This window comes from Rhinatrema bivittatum, chromosome 15, assembly GCF_901001135.1.
Source record: "Rhinatrema bivittatum chromosome 15, aRhiBiv1.1, whole genome shotgun sequence".
NCBI lineage: Eukaryota > Metazoa > Chordata > Amphibia > Gymnophiona > Rhinatrematidae > Rhinatrema > Rhinatrema bivittatum.
In genome coordinates this window covers 8,257,543-8,278,058 of record NC_042629.1, presented here as the reverse complement: position 1 = coordinate 8,278,058, position 20,516 = coordinate 8,257,543, and the positions used below count along the sequence as shown (strand labels likewise).

The following is a 20,516-nucleotide window of genomic DNA, read 5'->3' as shown; positions in this document are numbered from 1 at the left end:
GTGCTGATCATTACATTACTTTTTTTGTCAAGCTTCCAACTGTTTCCATTTCACATCCCCCCAACCATATTGGTAACATCAATAGATAAGAGCACAGCCAGCCAATAGGAATACATACATACATATTCATTCCTAAGTGACCTTTACTGACCTGGGAAGTGTGAACACTTTGTTTCATTTTCTGTTGGTGTTCGTTAGTTTCCAGTTCCATTTCCCATCCCCCCAACCATCACCTCAGTGGTAACCTTGGTAATATCAATAGATAAGAGGGCAGCCAGCCAATAGGAACTCATATTCATTCCTAACTGACCTTCAGTGACCTGGAAAGTGTTTATTTGTATCATTTTCAGTTAGTGCGCACTAAATCGAGTTAGTGCGCACTAACGGGGAGTTAGTGCGCACTAACTCGAGTTAGTGCGCACTAACACGATTTAACGATTTTTAACGATAAATCGTTAGAATTTCTATTGTATCGTGTTCTATAACGATTTAAGACGATATAAACATTATCGGACGATAATTTTAATCGTTGAAAAACGATTCACATCCCTAGTGTCTATTATGAGTGGCTAAAATCACTTAAAATAAGTTGGAATTGTATTTGCAATAAGGACAAATTTATAAATAAAAGAAACATGCTATGTGTTAACCTGTGATTAATTAGAAGGCAAGGAATGCATTGGAATTGCAGGTAGTGCCTATTATGAGTGGCTAAAATCACTTAAAGATAAGTTGGAACTTTATTGGCTTGAGGGTTCTATCTGTAGCTGTGATCATAGTTCCTTCAATTTTGTGGCACATAAGTGATGGTGGTTTTATACAGTACAGAAAATAACTGGTTCCACTCTGTCCTGTGCTAGATTTTCTCTTCTCTATAATTGTTTGAATATGCCTGTGCTGATTAACGGCCAGTTTGAATGCATTTGGAGAATCTATTTGAAGTCTGCTCACTACAGCTCTAGTGTTTTCTTTAATTAGTTCTGGATGTTGTGCAAATTCCTTTTCATCTGGCTAGCTTTATTTTTATGTGAAATCTCCCAGTTCATATTATTCTCTGTAAACCTCTCTGGTAGTGAATTCTGTTTGTAAAGCATACCAGGAAACTCGGTACTGTTCTCAATTGTTGATTAGAAGGAGCATTCTCGATTTACAACGCGCTTCAATGACAGAGCAGGCTGCATTTCTGCAGATTTCTCTAGACTTTATGCACATGGGTATTGTGATTATATGTACTGGCCTCATGGTAAATAGTATTCATCAATGTCTAGATGCTTCACAGACAGAAACCTCACAGCTCTGTACTTTCTGGGAACTCACATCATGATACAAAGATAGAGGGAGAAGACATTTACTATTATTGTTGTATACTTAGAACCTTGTTTTAATTAAATCCTGTAATAAGTTTTGGATCATTTGAATAAGAAATTACATTTGAAACATTTAAGAAGTTAAAAATACCTAAACTTATTTGCAGGTTTCATAAGTAACTCATTATCATAACTTATTATCATTTAATAACAAGATGACAAGTGGGAGTGATGAAAAGCCATTGGGCAGAATTGAAATAGATATGGTTTTAATTTCTGAAGGACATTTATTGCAAGGTTAGAAAAAACAAATTCTTAAAATGAATAAAGCCAGATTATTCTCCGATTTCAGAAATGCTATCCTGGGTGAATCTGTGATGCACAGATGGACAAGGATGGCAGATAAGCACAGTAAGCTCCATGTAGCCAGCCAGATCTTCTTCCTTTTGCAATGCCATAGACCGTAGTTGACTTTCTATCTACCTAAAAGTGTCAGCTACAGTAACACTGAAGCTCCTACTCATAGAGAAAAATAAAACTTATCAATAAGATGAATTTGTAAAGAATTATGCATTTAGAAGCACTATCAAATTCTTTTCTCAGTTAGAGGCTGTATTTGCCACTGAAAATCTACTAAAGACCCTCCATGTTCTCAGATCCTTAAACCCACCACTTCTTGCCATCTCTCCTCCTCTTCCTAGTCCAAAACCCCCCAGGTCTACTGAATGAAAGATAAGCCCCTGAGGATTTTATCTTAACCTAACAAACTGGAATAAACCCAGACCTGAAAGGTTCTAAGATTCAATTAATCAGTGAAAATGAGATTATCTTTACAGATTGTGCCAAACATACCTGATTTTTCAGTGTAGGCAAATAAATATCCTAGAGCAGGGCTTCCCTGTCCTCAGGACTCCAGTCAGTCAGGTTTTCAGAATATACACAATGAATATGCATGAGACACGTGCTCACATACTGGAGATCCACTATATGCAAATGAAATACATGTATATTCATTGTGGGCAGGGGCGGATTGGCCTATCGGAGGATTGGGCATCCCCCGGTGGGCCGGTCGCTCTTGTCACGTGGTCTGCCGAGTATGGCTCTGTCACAGCCACGCTCGGCAGACCACGTGGTATCTCCTGGCAGGCCTGGGTGGCGAATCCCCGGGCCGGTCGTCATCGGGAATCCGCCCCTGATTGTGGGTATCCCTGGGCTCTCCAGGACAGGTTTGGGAGGCCCTGTTTACAGATATATTGTCATTAAGGGCATGATTGACTAAGTCCTCTCTCGCATGATGGATATATGGGAAATAAGCATGTAAAATCAGGCATATCCTACGGCATGACTTTTATAGAAGTTACAGCATTTTAAAATTATCTGATTACGGTAAATAGATTAAACAATATCAGAAATATTTTGACAAAAATAAGTGAATTTAAAAGTACTGTTTTTTTCACATAAAATATTTGGATCTATAATTGTGTAATATTATATTAATTATGGTTTCTCTTTTTTTTTCCCACCCTCATCTCTTCTTTTCCACATTTATTTTATTTGAAATACTTTTACATCCTGATGTTGCTTTTTCTTGGTAAATTGCTTTTCCTTGTGATTCTTCTGTCCCGCTTACACTGCGCTGTTGTAGAAAGATGCTGCGAAGATAGTCATGGTAATGCCGGAGGTCGGTCATGGCAGCAAAGCGCTGCCAGTCTCTCTTTCATTGTAGCCATCAGCGTATCATGCTTACTTGAATAATGTGGATCAAGTATGTGCAATATTACATTTTGTTTCTCTGAGAATGTTGGGAGTGAGGCAGGGAAGAAACCAGATTCAAACTGAGATTTCCTCTATCTATGCAATTCTACACAATTACATGTTTTACAACATTATTTCTACATGGAGAACAAAATGAACTCAAGTACTTTCATCAACATGCGTATTTCTCCCTGAACAGAAAGAGACTGGCTGCTTTCCTTTATCCAAGGATCCATGCATTACATATTACATTCCTGTTTCTTCAGAGGACTCATCTACATATGTCACTGGGGTGCTGCTGAGACATCCCTTTCCCATTCTCTTCATAAATCATAATGCACACTGCACTCATATTAATGCTCAGCTTTTCACACAAGGCAGGAAATTCAAGCTGGGCCAACCACTCACAGCAGTGGATCACCTTTAGCAAAGATGTTTGTTAATGATTTAGTTTCACTATGGAATCTTCATATCTAGAAAACACTTCTACTTGTATGTGGTACAAATGCAAGCTCGTTCAATACCAAAAGACATTGCATGAGAATCGCTGAGAGCACAGCGCAGTTTTAGGATCTATGAGCAGACTAAAGCAGCTTTTGTTATTACTGAAAGACATTTCTGCACTAGCTGTACTTTGCTTGGTTTTTGCTTTTCTCTTTTTGTAACTGCTCTGGTTGAGTCATGTTATGATGTCACAACAGCATGACATCTTCATGTTGACAATTTTAAGAGCTGGAACCACATGTTGGTTTGTATATAAAGATGTGTTTTTTTCTGTATGTCATTCTGAGGAAGGTTCCATAATGAAGCAGAAACACTAGTAAGCTGGGGGTGCTATGCCTGGCATTTATTTTTTTAAATATTTGCCGGCTGAAATAACCAAAACTAGTTAATGTCCACCAAACTCAAGATGCTATGCACCTTTATTTTTAATATTTTATAAAGCAAGTATAAAGTAAGATAAGAATTGTACATTTCCCCTTTAATATATTTTCTATTGAAAATAAGGAATTCTTGATAGAGAAAGGGAAGCCAAAGAAAAGTTTCTAAAGCCTAGCACTAGATTTTTTTACTCAAGCATTCCTCTCTGTATTTCACCTTGTGAAGCAGCCTAGTTATTCCCTGTTATTTCATTTCCTCTTCCCTATCATACTGGCTCCTTTATAACAGGTCTCCATGGCATCTTCCCACTCCTGCCTGCTTGCTCTCATAACACAGAACTGCCACTGTCGACTATCACCCCTGCCATTGATGTGAGCTGCCTATGGAAGAAGAGAAAGGGTTTTCCTCTATACTTTAAACTTAAAGAAAAAATAGAAGAAATATTGTAGCAATATTGTTACCTGACTTTATATTGTGAAGACCTCTTCAGAAGATTCATATTGTTCTTGCTTAGTGATATGGGAAATGCTGGATAAGTATATTTACTCTTCAAAGCTTCATGTTGATACTAAAAGACCTTATATAGCCCATAGTGTAATGGTTTTCCCAAATCTTTATGTTTTATTCAAGGTCTGATCTATAGAGTGTTTACAAAGTAATTGATCCTCTTATAGAACAGGCCAAAATAAAGGGGTATTTTTTGTAGCAGTAAGGGAATTATTTATGGATTAATAATGTCTTTAAAATGGATCTTTGTCATAAGGATTGACAAAGCATAATAATATAATTAGGATATACACATGCATACACTGCTTAATATATTCCTTAAATGTCTTGTTATGACAATTGTAACTTGATTTTTTTTTTAACAGTCAAGTGAAATGAAGTACACAGAGGTCTTCCAAGCACCAATAAAAATGCTGATTTATCACATGAACCTTGAAAACCACTGGAAGTCTCTTAGGTCAGAATTCTGAACCATTTAGTCTGAAACATGGACTTATGTGGTCTTGAAAGCTCATGTGCTATAGAATCTCTTTTGTTGGCATTTTCAAAAAGTATCCCAACCTATGATGACTCCAGCTTTCTTCAGGTTCCTTATGGTTGCTAGAACTGGGCTAGAAGGGAATAAAACAATAATTCTTTGAGGTGTAGTTCACCAGTGGTATCTTCTGTTCTGTGTGTATTGGTGATGACACCTGAACCCCTAATACTGTGTTACAGGATAAATCAATAGCCATTTGCATGGCATGCTTTTTATTTGATAAGAAGAGGGAATAAAAAGCTATTTATATACTGCACTCCTGTTTTATGTAAACCAGCAAGATATGTTTTCATGATTGCCGGTATATAAAAACCTTAAATAAATAAATAAAATAAAATTTATAGGAGTATTTGCCCTTTATTTCCTGTTCCTTATATTCTAAATTTCAACAACTTTCTTAACAAAACTGAGACTTTTTAGTCAAATATATAAATAGTTTAAAATTTAAATATAAATGAATAAAAGTGTATGTGGAGAAAAAGCACTATAATATCCCTGTACATGTAATATTTATTTATTTTAACATTTAATATATTAGTACTTTTGATATATTGCTCATCTGATATAATTGGAGAGAATCAGTTTTTTGTATTTTCTGCAGATGTAAAATATCTTATTTTCTTCATATCCTTTTTATGTAAAATGATGTTCCAAATGAGCTTTGAAGCAAAAAAGGGCTTTACTCATTAATCAACTGGAGTCATGTACACTGTAGCAATTACATTTCCTACCTAATGCTATCAAATTAGAAACTGATTTATTGCACTTTAAACCATTTAGAACTTCCTGATTAAAGCATTTGAAATACAATTGACATTATGATCTGAAATGTTAAATTGAATATTGTAAATATTTTATATATTTCTGGTGTATATTATTTAATACTCAAGTTACATTAATTAGTATAGCAATCATTAATTTAATCTATAACTGCAGAGATAAAATAGTTTAGGAATGAATATCAGGGGCCATTTCTCACATCGCCTTCCTTCTATTCTGTGAAATTTAAAGATGCGTAAAAGACTCTGCACAGATGGACATATCCATATAACTGCCATGAATGTTCCTTAAACTAACCTGAACATCTTTACCAACATGAAAAATATATGCCATGGTCTGAATATCTCCTGATCTGTGGCCTTTTATGCAACTTTGGGCAAGATTCGCTAAGGAGGCTTTTGAAAATTGCTACAATAGAGGCTATTGAATTGTTCATAGGATTTACTCGAGTAAGTGCACTTTATTCGAGTAAATGACTTTTGAAAATTGCTACAACAGAATGTTACATTTATGCATGTAACTCCTTTGAAAATTCCCTTCTATGTGTTTTTCCATAGAGACAGAATGGGAAAAAAGTTGTAGTAAATTAGGCCCTTTGTGGTCCTGATTTTGAAAAATTCCTAATGCTAGTTAATAAGATCACAGTAATAATGGAAAGTAATTTTCAAAGGGACTTCTGCAAATAAAGTAGTGTTTAAATCACATGAATGGGTCCTGCGATTGATACACACATAAAATTATGTCCCCTCATTGCAAGGAATTCCTTACAATGAGGGGACATAATTTTATGTGTTGATTTGTACAGTGTACTCTCTACCTAGCTGCAATCAAACTAGGTAGAGAGTACATTGTACAAATCAACTCCTCTTTTATCTTTCATCGCTCCAAATGACTGAAAATCATCATTGATGTCAACTTTGCTGTTCGTGTTCGTACCTCTGACTGTGTATGTAAAACTGCCCCCCAAACCCACTCCACCCCGAATTAAAAGGGCCCCCTCTTTGTGGTATAAATAGTGAAGTTACATGTTGATCTCTGTCTCAAAGAACCTTTTTGGTCAGTAACAGCTTGTGGAAATTACCTATGCGATGCAAGAGCAGGGAAATTAGCTTAACCATGCCCCTTTTTTTATCGTGAATGTTATTTTCATTATATTTATAGATTTTTGATTAATCTAGGCCTTAGTGTCATTTGCAAAAAGGCAAACATTTCCCTCTAATGTCTCTACAATATCACTGACAAAGATATTGAACAGATCCAGCCCCAGGACTAATCCTTGAGGAAGGCCACTAATCACCTTTCTCTCCTCTGAATTCCATTTACCACTCCCCTCTGTGATTTATCACTCAACCAGTTTCAACTAATTTGATTCATAAACATAGAAATGATATTCATCTGAATGTAATATTACCCATAATAAATTACCAACAGCTGGTAACTAGCAGCAGATTTACAACATATTTTAAGAAAGTATTTTTTCAATCAATGCATAGTTAAACTGTGGAATTTGTTGCTGGCAGATGTGATCAAGGTAAATATTATAGCTGGGTTTAATAAAGCTTTGGACAAGCTTCTGGAAGACAGATCCATTAACAATTATTGGTCAGACACTTCTAGGAATGAGCAACAAGAAATGGACTTCTCCCATTAGCATCTTCCGGTTACACGTGATTGAGCCAGATTGGCAATGGTGTAAGATGGATGGACCATTGTTCTGACCCAGCATGGCATGCTGGTCTTGTTTAGCTTATATTGAGCTGACTTCAATTTAAATGAACTTTCAGCCTCATCCTGGCCTAGTGACTGCTGAAAATGAGCTTAACGACGCCAGCTCTCTTGGTCACCCAGCAGCTTTAGGCATTTGGCCCCATAGTTTTTCACAAAAGACATACAGGAGTTTACAAATTTTCTTATTCAGCTTGTAGTTTGAATTGTTTCAACATTTTTTATAGACTTAGGGGTAGATTTTAAAACCTTGCACACGCGTGCACACACATGGACACGCGATTTTATAACCTGCGCATTCAGGTGCACGCATGTTATAAAATCGGGGGTCGGCGCGCGTAAGGGAGTACACAATTGTGCAATTTGCACGCGCCAATGCCTCTGGCCTTCCCCTGTTCCCTACCCCTTGGCCTGACCTTCCTACCCCTTTCCCTGGCCTTCCTGCCTCCTAACCCTAACCTAACCCCCCAAATGTTTATTTTACCTGTTTGTTGCACCCTGCCAGCACGCGATCCCCCAGCACAGCGGCAAATGAATGCTGTGCTGAGAGCCTCTAGCACTGCTTCACCCCGCCCACTCCCCGATGCCCTGGGACATACGCGCATCCCGGGGATTTATGCGCGTGACTGGGCCTTTTAAAATAGGTCCGGTGCGCATAAAGCTGGTCACGCGCGCAACCTTTTTAAAATCCAGGCCTTAGGGAGCAAGTCGCTAAAGCTTTTTGCTTATTCTGTGTCTATGGGAAAAGCTTGTGATAAATCAGGCTCTTTGTACCCCTGTTGATTTTATGAATTCATTCAGTATGTTTTCCAGGAGCACACTAAACCCTTTCATTTGTTTGTATATAATTACGTTTTTGCTGTTAATATTAACTGTTTTCCATATTTTTATACACATTTTGTAATGCGTACATTGTGAAGCATGTTTCATTCTTTTAATTAACTAAATATTTGTATTTTTATTGCTAAAATGAAATCCGATCACTCAGAAAGACTGATATTCCTTATGCATCGCAGCTGCGTGCCATTCTTTTCCCCAGACCCCCTCTTGTATATTATGTGCCTTTATATTTTCTAAATCCAAGCTGTCCATGATTAAAGAGTTTGTGAAAAGCTTCCCTGATCATTTTTCCAGCACGTCCTTGTTAATGACATTTGTTGCTTTGTATTTTGTGCGTTGTGTTTGGAACCTGCAAACGTCTCTCCATTTCCAACTGCCTTCATTCACATTGTGCAGCTTTTACTCTGCAACCTTGTGCACTCTGCTGTGAATGCCTCTTTTCTTGCCTAACATAACAGCCAAAACTGTACCCCACTTAACCTGTTTTATGAGTTGGTTAATGTCCTTTTTATTTTATGTAACCTGTTTCGTAATAAAGAAAACGGATAATTACACCTGAGCTATGTTTTCTTTATTACTCTTGAAGCCTTTGCAGCCCTGGGTCAATGCAAAATTCTTTTTTTCTTTAAATAGTACATTAGCAAGCAGACCTCAATCTAACTATATTAAGGAGGGGGGAGAACTTCTGACAGGGGGTTTCTTTAAAGATTCTGGCTCTTATCTAAGGACACAGAATGGTGCTCAGACCCGCACTTACATGGTGTTGGCAGAAATCATTGTTGCCTCAGATTAATGGGAGACCTTGCTTGTATCTATTATTTAAGTGCTGTCTCTTCGGTGCAGCCATTCAGAAGTTTTGAAAAAATGAAATGTTAGGGGAGATGCACAGTTTCACAACTACACAAGCAAATTAATGTGCAGGTTCTTTGCATGTTTGCAATTATAATTACAATTATAATTATGATAATTGATTCAGGTATGATTATACGATATTGCAGTCAGGCCACAGGTCCTTTATCCTTCGATCTAAATGTTTCTAATATTAAAAGCATGGGTAATAGTGGCCTTATATAATATGGCATCATTTTATCTGTTTTTGTATAGGAAGAGCATAAATGGCTCTTCCATTTTATTTAATGGAAACCCAAATTAAAGTGAGTATGCTCATCTTAAGACTCCTGAAGCATTAAGTGCATGCAATCAGTGTTAATTTTCTAAATAAAAAGAAAACCAAGGCTGGATCCAGTGGCAGTCTCTACCTTCCATTTTTTTTCCCAATGGGGAAAAGAAAGCAAATTCCAGAAGGTTCCGGGTGGTGATGTGGCATGACCTGGCAGAAAATTGCCACTGCATGCAGTGAAGGATGGGTCACAATTTCAGCTGCATGATTCTTTTATTCAGTTTTTAATCTATAGTCATCAAATTAGGAGTGTTATGGGATTGCTTTAAATTTAGCAACATGATCTAACCAAAAATGGTGTCATTATTATAAAATGTATATAGTTTTCTAGGGCTGTAAATGTTTATGCCATTAATACATTTCTCAGTTCATTTCTACATTGCTTCTGTCTGTGTATTCATCAGATTAAAGACAATGTCATACAATTGCTTTTTGGACATTGAGAAAACATGTAAGATATATAAAGAGTACTATTTGACTAAATTGCTTGTTTTCTAGTAGAATGGCCTGGTGTGCGCATTTTTTGAAGATGATAATGCTTTTGCATATATGTCGTCATGTTAACATGATGACATCATATGTGCATAAAGCAAATCGTTCTGATTCCAGTGCAGATCTGGCACGTTTGGTACAAAGCACCTACCATTATAATTTGGGGGGGCAAGGGGAGAAGGAGTGACCCTAGCAGTTTCCTCCTGCTACCTTGCACTTCCAGTTCATTCAGAACCAGGGCTGGGATCTGGTGCCAAGAGCCTTCATTTGGAACTACCCAGGAGCGTTTATGACCCCTCACATCTCACTTGGCCCTCCAAGTCATCACAGTGAACATCCTCAGCCAGGAGCTCCGCTCCAGGGCCCCAAACTCAGCCACAGGTTGTCGCTGTGGCACAATGGCCAGGGAAGGTGAACACTACCTCTGCAGCATCCTCAGGCCTGGTAGCAGAAGATCCATCCCAGGAATTGCACTCAGTTCCTCCTGCATGGCAGTTTGCAGCACTGATGCCGAACCACCCCTGAAATGAGATGCAAAGGAAAAGGGGAAATCTCAAATGGAAAGAAAGAAATACATTTGTAAATTAGTAAAGATAAAGTAAAATGAACAGCAGTTTCCAGTGGAAGCTAGTCATTTGTTCAGGTTCAAGGAGTGGCGCTTTGATCACATGTACAATGCCCAGTCCAGGGGAAGAAGGGCTCCTCTCAAAATGGTTTTAGGAATCTAAATATTTCAGCACATTGTTACAGTTATCATCAGCACACGTATTTCTATATTACAGTAGAATATGATTTATCAGTGCTATAGCATGCAGGGGTAGCGGGGAGAAAGAGAGTGAGAAGTAGAGACGGACATTCCTGCTGTGTACTGCATGTCACCAATGACATACTGAGGACTTCTGAAAGGGACAAGCAGTCATACAGATACCATGATCGATTCCACTAATGATATCATAATGATTCTATTTACCAGTCTCTGAACTCACTTTAAAAAACATTTGTTTCACATTGTATAGAAATTCATCAGCAGTAATCATTTCCAGTCCTAGAGAAATGTTCAGATGGTAAATATGTCTGGGATTTTAACAAGCAAGCTCTGTTTTCTCTGGAGCAAATGGCATTTTCTTAATGTATTTAATATCTCAGAGGTAGATATTCAACATAGAACATTTGTGTAAGTTAGCCGGATAAGATTTATCCATCTAACTTTCTTGTGATTTTCAGCAGCATGGTGCTGCTTAGCCAAATATATCCAGCTAAGTTAAACCTGCTCTATGGCAATTTTACCATATCTGATTAACTTAACTGTATTAGTCTGAATATCATCACCTTGATCCTGCCCACAACTTATCCAGCAATCTACTTAGCAGGCTAAGTGCTCATCTTGCTAAGTGGTGACTACTGAATGTAGCTGGATATTCAAGGGCCATCACTTAGCCTGATAAGTTGCTACTTATTCAGCGCTACTTAGCCAGATACCAGGCTCTTGCAGGCCGATACAGAAAAATGCACGGGAGACTCGCTCTCCCGGCGCGCGCACAGGCCACTCTCCTGGGAGCGTGATTCAGGAGGGTGACCTATGCAAATTAGGGCCTGCGGTAAAAGGAGGCGCTAGGGACACTAGCGCATCCCTAGCGCCTCCTTTTTGATAGGAGTGGTGGCTGTCAGCGGGTTTGACAGCAAACACTCAATTTTGCCGGCATCGGTTCTCAAACCCGCTGACAGCCACGGGTTCGGAAAACGGACGCCGGCATAATTGAGCATCCGTCTTCCGATCCGCGGGACGATTATTATTTTTTTTTTTAATTTTTACTTTTTTTTTACTTTTGGGGCCTCCGACTTAATATCGCCATGATATTAAGTCGGAGGGAGCACAGAAAAGCAGTTTTTACTGCTTTTCTGTGCACTTCCCCGGCGCCGGCAGAAATTAACGCCTACCTTTGGGTTAATTTCTGAAAGTAAAATGTGCGGCTTGGCTGCACATTTTACTTTCTGTATCACGCGGGAATAACTAATAGGGCCATCAACATGCATTTGAATGTTGCAGGCGCTATTAGTTTCTGGGGGGTTGGACGTGCGTTTTCGACGCGCTATTACCCCTTACTGTATAAGGGGTAAAGCTAGCGCATCGAAAACACGCGTCCAAACCTGGGCTAACAGTGCGCACTGTACTGTATCGGCCTGTTAGTGAGGAAAAACTTCAATTATCACTAGGTATATCCTAGAATCCGGCCTGCTCCTCCCTGCTCCATTATTAGAAAGGGGAAGCCCAGGGCACACCTAAGCAGTGCTGAAAACTCACCCATGGTGTTAGCAAAATATAGGAGATTTGGCACCCAGCTGAAATTAAATCAGACACCCTTTCCAGGACATTGTGCTGTTTTACCATGATTGAAAAGGCACAAACTAAGGGCAAAGCCAGGCCTAGCAGAAAGCTTGCTTTGTAAGGTGTCTTTACTGTGCACACAACTACATGCACAGCCTTCAGATGTGCAAAGCTCTGTAAGGCCTGTGGAGACTGTAATTGATATTTCTTCATCCAGCTGAGCCCTCTGAGCAAATTTGGACAGTCCAATTAGACTCAAGGTAAAGTTAATTTTGCTCTGTTTTAGAAATAAAATGCTCGTGTCTGCTTTTCCAAATACAGCCCATATTTTTCAAGACCCTTCAGAATACACAGATGTCTAATTGGGTTGCTAGCTGTACATTTTCTAGGCTAACACATTACGTTGTGCCGAATGTGATGTTATATTTTGACAACATTACAGCATGTGGCAGACACAGCCTGCAAGGATAAGACACAAAGCGAAGCAGAAAAATGAAAAGATGTTATTTACTTGCACAGTGACAACTGTACTGGAAGAAGCTTCATTCCTCTATACTGGGGTATATAATTTGAAGTTTTTATTCTGTAGAAGTACAAGATAAACAATCAGGACTTTGTATTTGTCAAAATCTAATTTAATGCATAAACTTTGTCTTGGCATTTGTAAGACTTTTACTCACTACATTGTATATTTGATGTTTACCTGGTGATTTTTTATCTTCTAACATTGTAAGGTGAACAGCAAAAGCTAAACAGGAACTTCTACAAAGGACTGGCAGAGCAGCTGGCAGAGTTTCAGAAACTGATAGATATCATAGGAGGAGGAATGGAATCTGCATGTGGCAGTGAACAATCCTAGGAAGGCAATCCAGTCTGGCAGCTCAGGGAAAGGCTCCCTGGGTGGACTGGAGCTGAGGATGCTGCAGAGGGGACCTCGTGGACAGATTGCAATGTTCTGGAAGGAGACCTGGTATTATCGCGCCAATGACTGGACTGAAGTTAGCCGGGAGAGGAGATATTAGGGGGAAAAAAATCCCCGGGTAGCTGCAAATGAAGGCAAATGGCACCAGATCAGCTCATTCTACCTTTCAGGTTTCTTGCCTGTTCTTTATAAGTTTACATTTGGGGAAGCCTTCTGTAAACTTGCCTCAGCAATGTCTATTAACAGACCCTTCAATCACAGATAGGGTTGCCAACTGGATCCAGATTTTCAGGACAGGTTGATCCAGTCCTGGTTTTTACTCTCTTGCATGCAAGTACTTATAGTCTTGCTTTTCTTAGGGAATGCAAGAGGGAAATCAGAATAAGTCCCAGCATGCAATATGGTAAAACCCAGGACAGGATCAACCTGTCCTGAAAATCTGAAGCCAGCTGGAAACCCTAATCACAGAAGTTCAGCTTCAGACTATTTAGAATTCAGCATTTAGCTGGTATGACCCACAAATTTGAAATTCTTCTCCATCAAAGGTTCAGGAAAAACTTAATTACCTGCATTTCCCAAAGAAAGTCAAAGCATGGTTTGTGCTATAATAATTCAGGATGCACATTCGAGTGAAGGTCTGTGATTTTATAATATGCAGTGCTCTTTCTTAATGTATTTTATTCATAATTGATTTATAAGGATTTATATTTTATATTTTAAATACTAAGGTAATTTTGAAAAGGATTTATGCACTTAAAATGGGTTTTATATGAGTAAATGCACTTTACACACACATAAATAGCTGGGGTATATGCCACTGAATTGTCAATAGGTTTTACGTGCTTAAGTGCATTTTAAGCATGTAAACGGGCTTTTGAAAATTGTTAGGATTTATGATACTTTTGCACATCTAAATCCCTTTGAAAATTACTCTCATTATGTTGATTTTATTTTGTTATTGTGTCCTTGAAGAAGGTGGAAGAGCACATTAATAAATGCAACCCTGGTTCTGACTGAGCTGGAAGCACAAAAGGAGGAGGAAAGGGGTTGCTTGACTTGGTCTGAAACTATCTCTGGACTGACTGGTTAAAACGAGGGACCTGGCAACGCTTTATCTCTCCTTTGAGGTGCGTTGCTTTTAGTATGCGTGCTTTATACTAGTGAATTTCCAGTTGGTTTCTTTGACAATCAGCTATAAAAGTGCAATGCCAAAGGCTGCTCCAAATTACCCCCATTATTCATTGAAGGTGGACCCTGGCACATTTCATGAAACTAACATCCAAGCATATTAAAAAGGAAGCAGGAAGTTTGGTGCATCTGAGATTAGACAGTTTATGCGTCAGTGTTTCATTAACTTTGGAAAACCATTTGCCTGGCAGAAGCCTTACAGAAAAGGCAGATTGAAGACATGCCAACCTTTGTCTAGTAAGTTCATGTTCAGATACTCATATGATGAAAAATAGGAAGGAGAACTATTTCCATTGAAAGGGCAGAATTGCAAGACTTCTGCAAAGTAGTGTTTAAAACACATAGCTTTTCTTTTTGCTAAACCTCTCCTGCTATGTTCACCCTTATTAAGTTTCTCAGATTGTTGGTATTTTTCCTAAGCTACGACGGTACCATGTGTGACAGCAGCTCAGTGTCTGCTGTTCTCTTTAAAGCCAAATCAGTTTGCTACAAGAAATCCTACTGCATGCTGTAAAAGATTTGTAAAAATCTAGTAATGCCTATAATTAGGGATGTGCACAAAAAATGTCATTTTGTTTCATTTTTAACATTGACATTTTTAAATTCATTTTTCATTTTATTTGACATTTATTTTGGTTGAATGAAACATAATAAACAACAAAGCAAACAAAAACCATATAAAAAAACTTTTAAAAAAGGAAAGGAAAGGACAGGTACATCCTTCCCTCCACCAAGGTCCCCTTCCCTGGTGTTACTGCAATAAATAAAAGGAGCCTGCCCCATCCTCCTGCCCTCCCCGTGCCCCTCTTAGCCAATCTGTGGCTTTGTAGAAATTAAAATGTCGCCGGATGACCCTGAAGCTGGAGCCATTCTGCACAACAGAATAGCGCCTACTTCAGGGCCAGCAGGTGACAGTTTGAAAACATAGAAACATAGAAATGACAGCAGAAAAAGACCAATCGCCCAATCCAGTCTGCCCAGCAAGCTCCCACACTTATTTTCCCATAATTATCTGTTTCACCGACCACCAAGTTCAGGGCCCTTGTTGGTAACTGATTCAAATTTCCTGCCATCCCCTGCCATTGATGCAGAGAGTAATCTTGGAGCTGCATCAAAAGTGAAGCATAAGGCTTAATGGTTAAGGGTAGTAACTGCCACATCAAGCAAGTTACCCCGATGCTTGTTTACCCAGACTGCACAGATCCATGCCTTGTTGGATGTTGTCTGAATGTAAATCCTCTTTTCCACATTTCTCCCTGCCATTGAAGCAGAGATCAATGCTATATATGCATTCAAAGTGAAATATCAGGCTTAATTGGTTTAGGGTAGCAACTAGGGATGTGAATCGTGTGCTTGATCGTTTTAACGATTGGGTTCGGCTGGGGGGGGGGGGAAATCTGATCGTTAGAGATGTGAATTGGGATCGGTTCCGATTCCAATTCACATCACTAATTTTTTTTAGTGAGGCCCGCGCCGATAAAAAAAACCCACCCCGGCCCTTTAAAATTACCCCCTTAGCCTCCCCCACTCTCCCAACCCCCCCCCCCCATCGGCGCCATCTTTATGAGTGGCAGCCGACGGCCCGAGAACGGGAGATCGCTCCCCACACCCCCCCTGGACCACCAGGTAATTTTAAAAGGTTTTTTGGGGGGTCGGGAGGGTGGGGGAGGCTAAGGGGGGTCGGTTTAAAGGGTTGGGTGTTTTTTTTTTTATCGGGCCATTGGCTCCATTTATATTAGTGGCAGCCAAAATGGCGCCAATGGCCTGAGAGTGGGAGATCACGCTGGGACCCCCCCCCACCGGACCACCAGGTAATTTAACATTTTGGGGGGGTTCGGGAGGGTGGGGGAGGGTAAGGGATTGGTTTTAAAGGGTCAGGGTGGGTTTAGGGGTTGTTTTGGTGTGCCGGTTTTCCCGCCCTCCCCCCAAATAATTCCCGTGCCCGATTTAACGATTTTTGACGATAAATCGGGGGAATTTGTATTGTATCGTGCACTCTAACGATTTTTGATGATTTAAAAAATATCGACAATTTTTTTAAATCGTCAAAAAACGATTCACATCTCTAGCAACCACAATAAGAAAGCTAACCCCATGCTTATTTGTTTACCCAGACTGTGTAGTTCAGTCCTTGTTGGTTGTTGTCTGAATGCAAATCCTCTTTTCCACATTTCCCCTTGCCATTGAAGCAGAGAGCAATGTTGGAGTTGCATTAACCGTGTGAAGGCTTATTAAGTAAAGGTAGTAATCACCAGGTAGTAGCCTCCATTCCAGCAAGCTACCCCCATGGCTCTTCGCTTTATTCCCATCTTCTAGCCTTTATGGATCCACAGTGTTTATCCCATGCCCCTTTGAAATCCTTCACAGTTTTAGTCTTTCACTTCCTCCGGAAGGGCATTCCAGGCATCCACCACCCTCTCCGTGAAGAAATACTTCCTGACATTGGGTCTGAGTCATCCTCACTGGTGTTTCAAATCATGACCCCTAGTTCTACTGATTTTTTTCCAATGGAAAAGGTTTGTTGTTGACCATGGATCATTAAAACCTTTCAAGTATCTGAAAGTCTGTATCATATCACCCCTGCTCCTCCTCTCCTCCAGGGTATACATATTTAGGTTCTTCAATCTCTCTTCATATGTCATTTTATGAAGACCATCCAGCTTTTTGGTTGCTTTTCTCTGGACCGCCTCCATCCTGTCTCTGTCCCTTTGGAGATACGGTCTCCAGAACTGAACACAGTACTCTAGGTGAGGCCTCACCAAGGCCCTGTACAAGGGGATCATCACTTCCCTTTTCTTACTTGATATTCCTCTCTCTATGCAGCCCAGCATTTTTCTGGCTTTAGCTATCGCCTTGTCACATTGTTTCGCCGACTTTAGATCATTAGACACTATCACCCCAAGGTCTCTCTCCTGCTCCATGCACATAAGCCCTTCACCCCCCATCAAATACAGTTCTTTCAGATTTTCACACCCCAATAGCATGACTCTGCACTTCTTGGCATTGAATTTCAGCTGCTATATCTTCGACCACTCTTCCAGCTGTCTAAAATCCCGTCTCATACTCTCCACTCCTTCCGGCGTGTCCACTCTGTTGCAGATCTTAGTATCATCTGCAAAAAGACAAACCTTACCTTCTATCCTGTCCGCAATGTTGCTCACAAAGATATTGAACAGGACCGGTCCCAACACTGATCCTTGCGGCATTCCACTTAACACTGCTCTCTCTTCAGAGTAAGTTCCATTTACCATCACACATTGTCTTCTGTCCGTCAACCAGTTTGCAATCCAGACCACCACCTTGGAACTCACTCCTAAGCTTCTCATTTTATTCACAAGTGTCCTGGCGGGACCGTATCAAAAGCTTTGCTGAAATCCAAGTAGATGGGACCCTGTGGGGCAGAAGTGACTGGGGATCACTCCTGTCCCATTGCAATTTCTACAAACCCACAAATGGGGTAAGGTGGGCACAGGGAGAGCAGGAGGATGGGAAGGCCTGGGTAAGGGGGTGGTTATTTATTTATTTTTTTTGGTAGGGGCACCTTAGCAGTGGGTTGGGAGTCTGCATTTTGAAACAAACCCATTTAATTTATTTTGGTGTCTTTTGAAACAGCACATAATGAAGTGAAGTGATTCACTGAATTTTTCATGTCATTTCAAAACAAATGCACACCACTACCTACCATTGTCATATACAAAACAGCAATAAAGATATGAAATACCTGAGCTATTGGGAGTTTTTTCCAACTTTGAGATTTCCACTATTGAAGACTTTATGCTACATGTAACGGACAATCACATGCAATCATCAGCTCGGCCCATCCATAATTTAGTAATTTTATTCACAACTGAATAGTGACCTTCAGAATGCAGATTGTCACCTTTGATAGAAGCTATTTCAGAAACAGCCATATTCATGATCAGAATCCATATATTTGTAATTGCATGAATAAAAATATAAAATATGAGGACAAATGGGTGGAATCAATCTTAATTTTCAGTCACATGGGTTTCTACCTGACCTGACTTGATCTATTTCAGATCAACCATCACTCAGTCAAAAAGTTCATAACAGTCAGGGAGCTGTTTTCTTTGTTTTATTGTAATATCTTTGTTGTTTGTGTCTGCTACTTTGTTAACCACCTTGAACTTGGTTTAGAGAAGTCTATATTTTTTTAATAAATAAAAATAAATAATAAATATGCTCTACATATGTCCCCTCCACCTCCTCACCAGGGCCACTTTACCCACCTAGAGGGCCCTAGAGAAACTTTTGTGGATGGCCCTCTTGACTGCCACCCTCCCTCACTTATACAACCCCCCAGCACTTACTTCATTCCCTCCCATCCTCCTCCAGTTATTCTGATCTAGTTGTCCCGGGGGGGGGGTAATATATGAACACACTGAACTTTGCCCTGACGACTCTTGAGGCCCTCTGCATCATGCTTCAGCCCCTCGAGGCAGCCTGTTAGAAGCAGAGCAAAGAAGAACCATCCTAATCCAGTCCCTCCCTTCATGACATTCAATGAAAGGGGGGCAAGCTGTTACTGTGCAGAGCAACTGCTGCTTAAGCTAAACCGTTTCCCCTCTCTCCTCCTGTCTGCAGGAAATAGAAGGGGAATGGGTAAAGCTGGTATGGACAGCAGAGCAAAGAAGAAGAATTCAGCTTTTATCTGCATATTTCCATTTCTTGTTCTGCGTGGGTGACTGAAGTGAGGTGTTCTTCTAGTCCATAGGTTCTGTACAGAGATCTTTATTGGTCTAGTTTGTTCGGTTTTCCCTGTAAGAGGGATATTCCTAGTGGAATATTTGCAGTGTTGCCTTTTCATGTTGGGGTGTTGCTGTTTGAGTCCTAAGAGTTAGTTCTGTTTTTGTATGTCAAGCATGCTACAGTATGTGGGTTTTTAGTGAAATTTTTGCAAGGCTTTGTGTTACTTCATAAACAGTTTGGTAATAGAGGAATTTTGCATCTCTGTTACTAAGGTGTCAACAAGAACTTGTATTTGTTTTCCTATGATAAGTAGAAAGGGGAAACATCTTGGTTCAGCCTAGCCAGCCATTGCAGAGATTACCTTCATTCCATGCAGTATGGTTTGCATTTATAAAGCAGTATTTCTTGATTTTTTTTTTGTTTTTTTACAATCTACCCCCAAAAATCACAAATGATATTCATTAGTTACTGTGACAAAATTTCTGAAACAGTTATGATTTGTACACATATGAAACAAAGCTTAATATTTAAAAGTATGATGTCCAACTATATCTTTTTACAGGATTGTTCTGGAGGGGTGGTAGTAGTATCAAATGATTGTTGAATTTATCAAAAATCGAAGTAGGAGAGACCTAAGGACTTGAAAGTTAATTGAGAAGGAAGGATTCAAGGCTGAAGGTTCTCTTAGCCTAGCATGCCTAATATTCTTGCATATGTCCTACGCATAGAGTCGGGCCCTTCACATGACTCTCGCACAAGTTCACACAGACCAGAAGGAAGAAAGGGCCTCCTGCGGGCTGCTTGCATCACTGGAAGAATGAGGCAGCGTGCGGCTTCCCTCCTGTCAGTAGGCGTAGCAGCAGGATTGGATGACTGGGTGGTGGGGCGGGAAGATGTAGAGTTCTGAGGTCGGGGCAACAATTACTATGGAAAAAATAAAAGGGCCATCTACAAAACATTGCCAAGCATCCCTTTCTTGGTGAAAGCATCCCTGATTAAAGTGCAGAGTGGCTCTTCTTTACACATAGGTAACATCAGCCCTGCTCCTGACATCAGGGTGACTTGCAAGCTCCCTATATCCAATGACTGTTGAAACTGTTTCCAAACAATGCTGGGCCAAAATGGGAGCCTGGTCAGATGGAAACTAAATCAAAACTGTGACACAGAACCGACAAGGCCTTTTTTTGAGAGGAGCAGGGATATCACTTCCTTAGGATGGAATAAGCAGGAAAACAAAACATCATACATATAAGCCTATGCACTAAAGATTTGTGTGCATGCTAAGGCCAAATAGTGAGCACCCAGTCACACACTGTGTTCTGAGGATCTGTTTCCAAAAACCAGTCAGCACTTCGCTTAGGTAC

At 39.9% G+C, this 20,516-nt stretch overlaps 1 protein-coding gene across 4 annotated transcripts in view; it reads left to right on the top strand.

The window, feature by feature from the left end:
* Nucleotides 1-20,516, top strand: part of NCAM2 (neural cell adhesion molecule 2) — a 373,071-nt gene that overhangs the window by 313,599 nt on the left and 38,956 nt on the right. Inside the window, exon 16 of one of the 4 annotated variants that reach the window (XM_029578510.1) lies at nucleotides 4,233-8,891. The exons of 2 other annotated variants lie outside the window; for them this stretch is intronic. In XM_029578510.1, coding sequence (XP_029434370.1) covers nucleotides 4,233-4,393 — 161 coding nt within the window. In that variant the 3' untranslated portion in view covers nucleotides 4,394-8,891. Of the gene's footprint in view, nucleotides 1-2,952; nucleotides 8,892-20,516 lie in introns of those variants that run through there. One more of the 4 variants, XM_029578511.1, reaches the window with a different exon arrangement.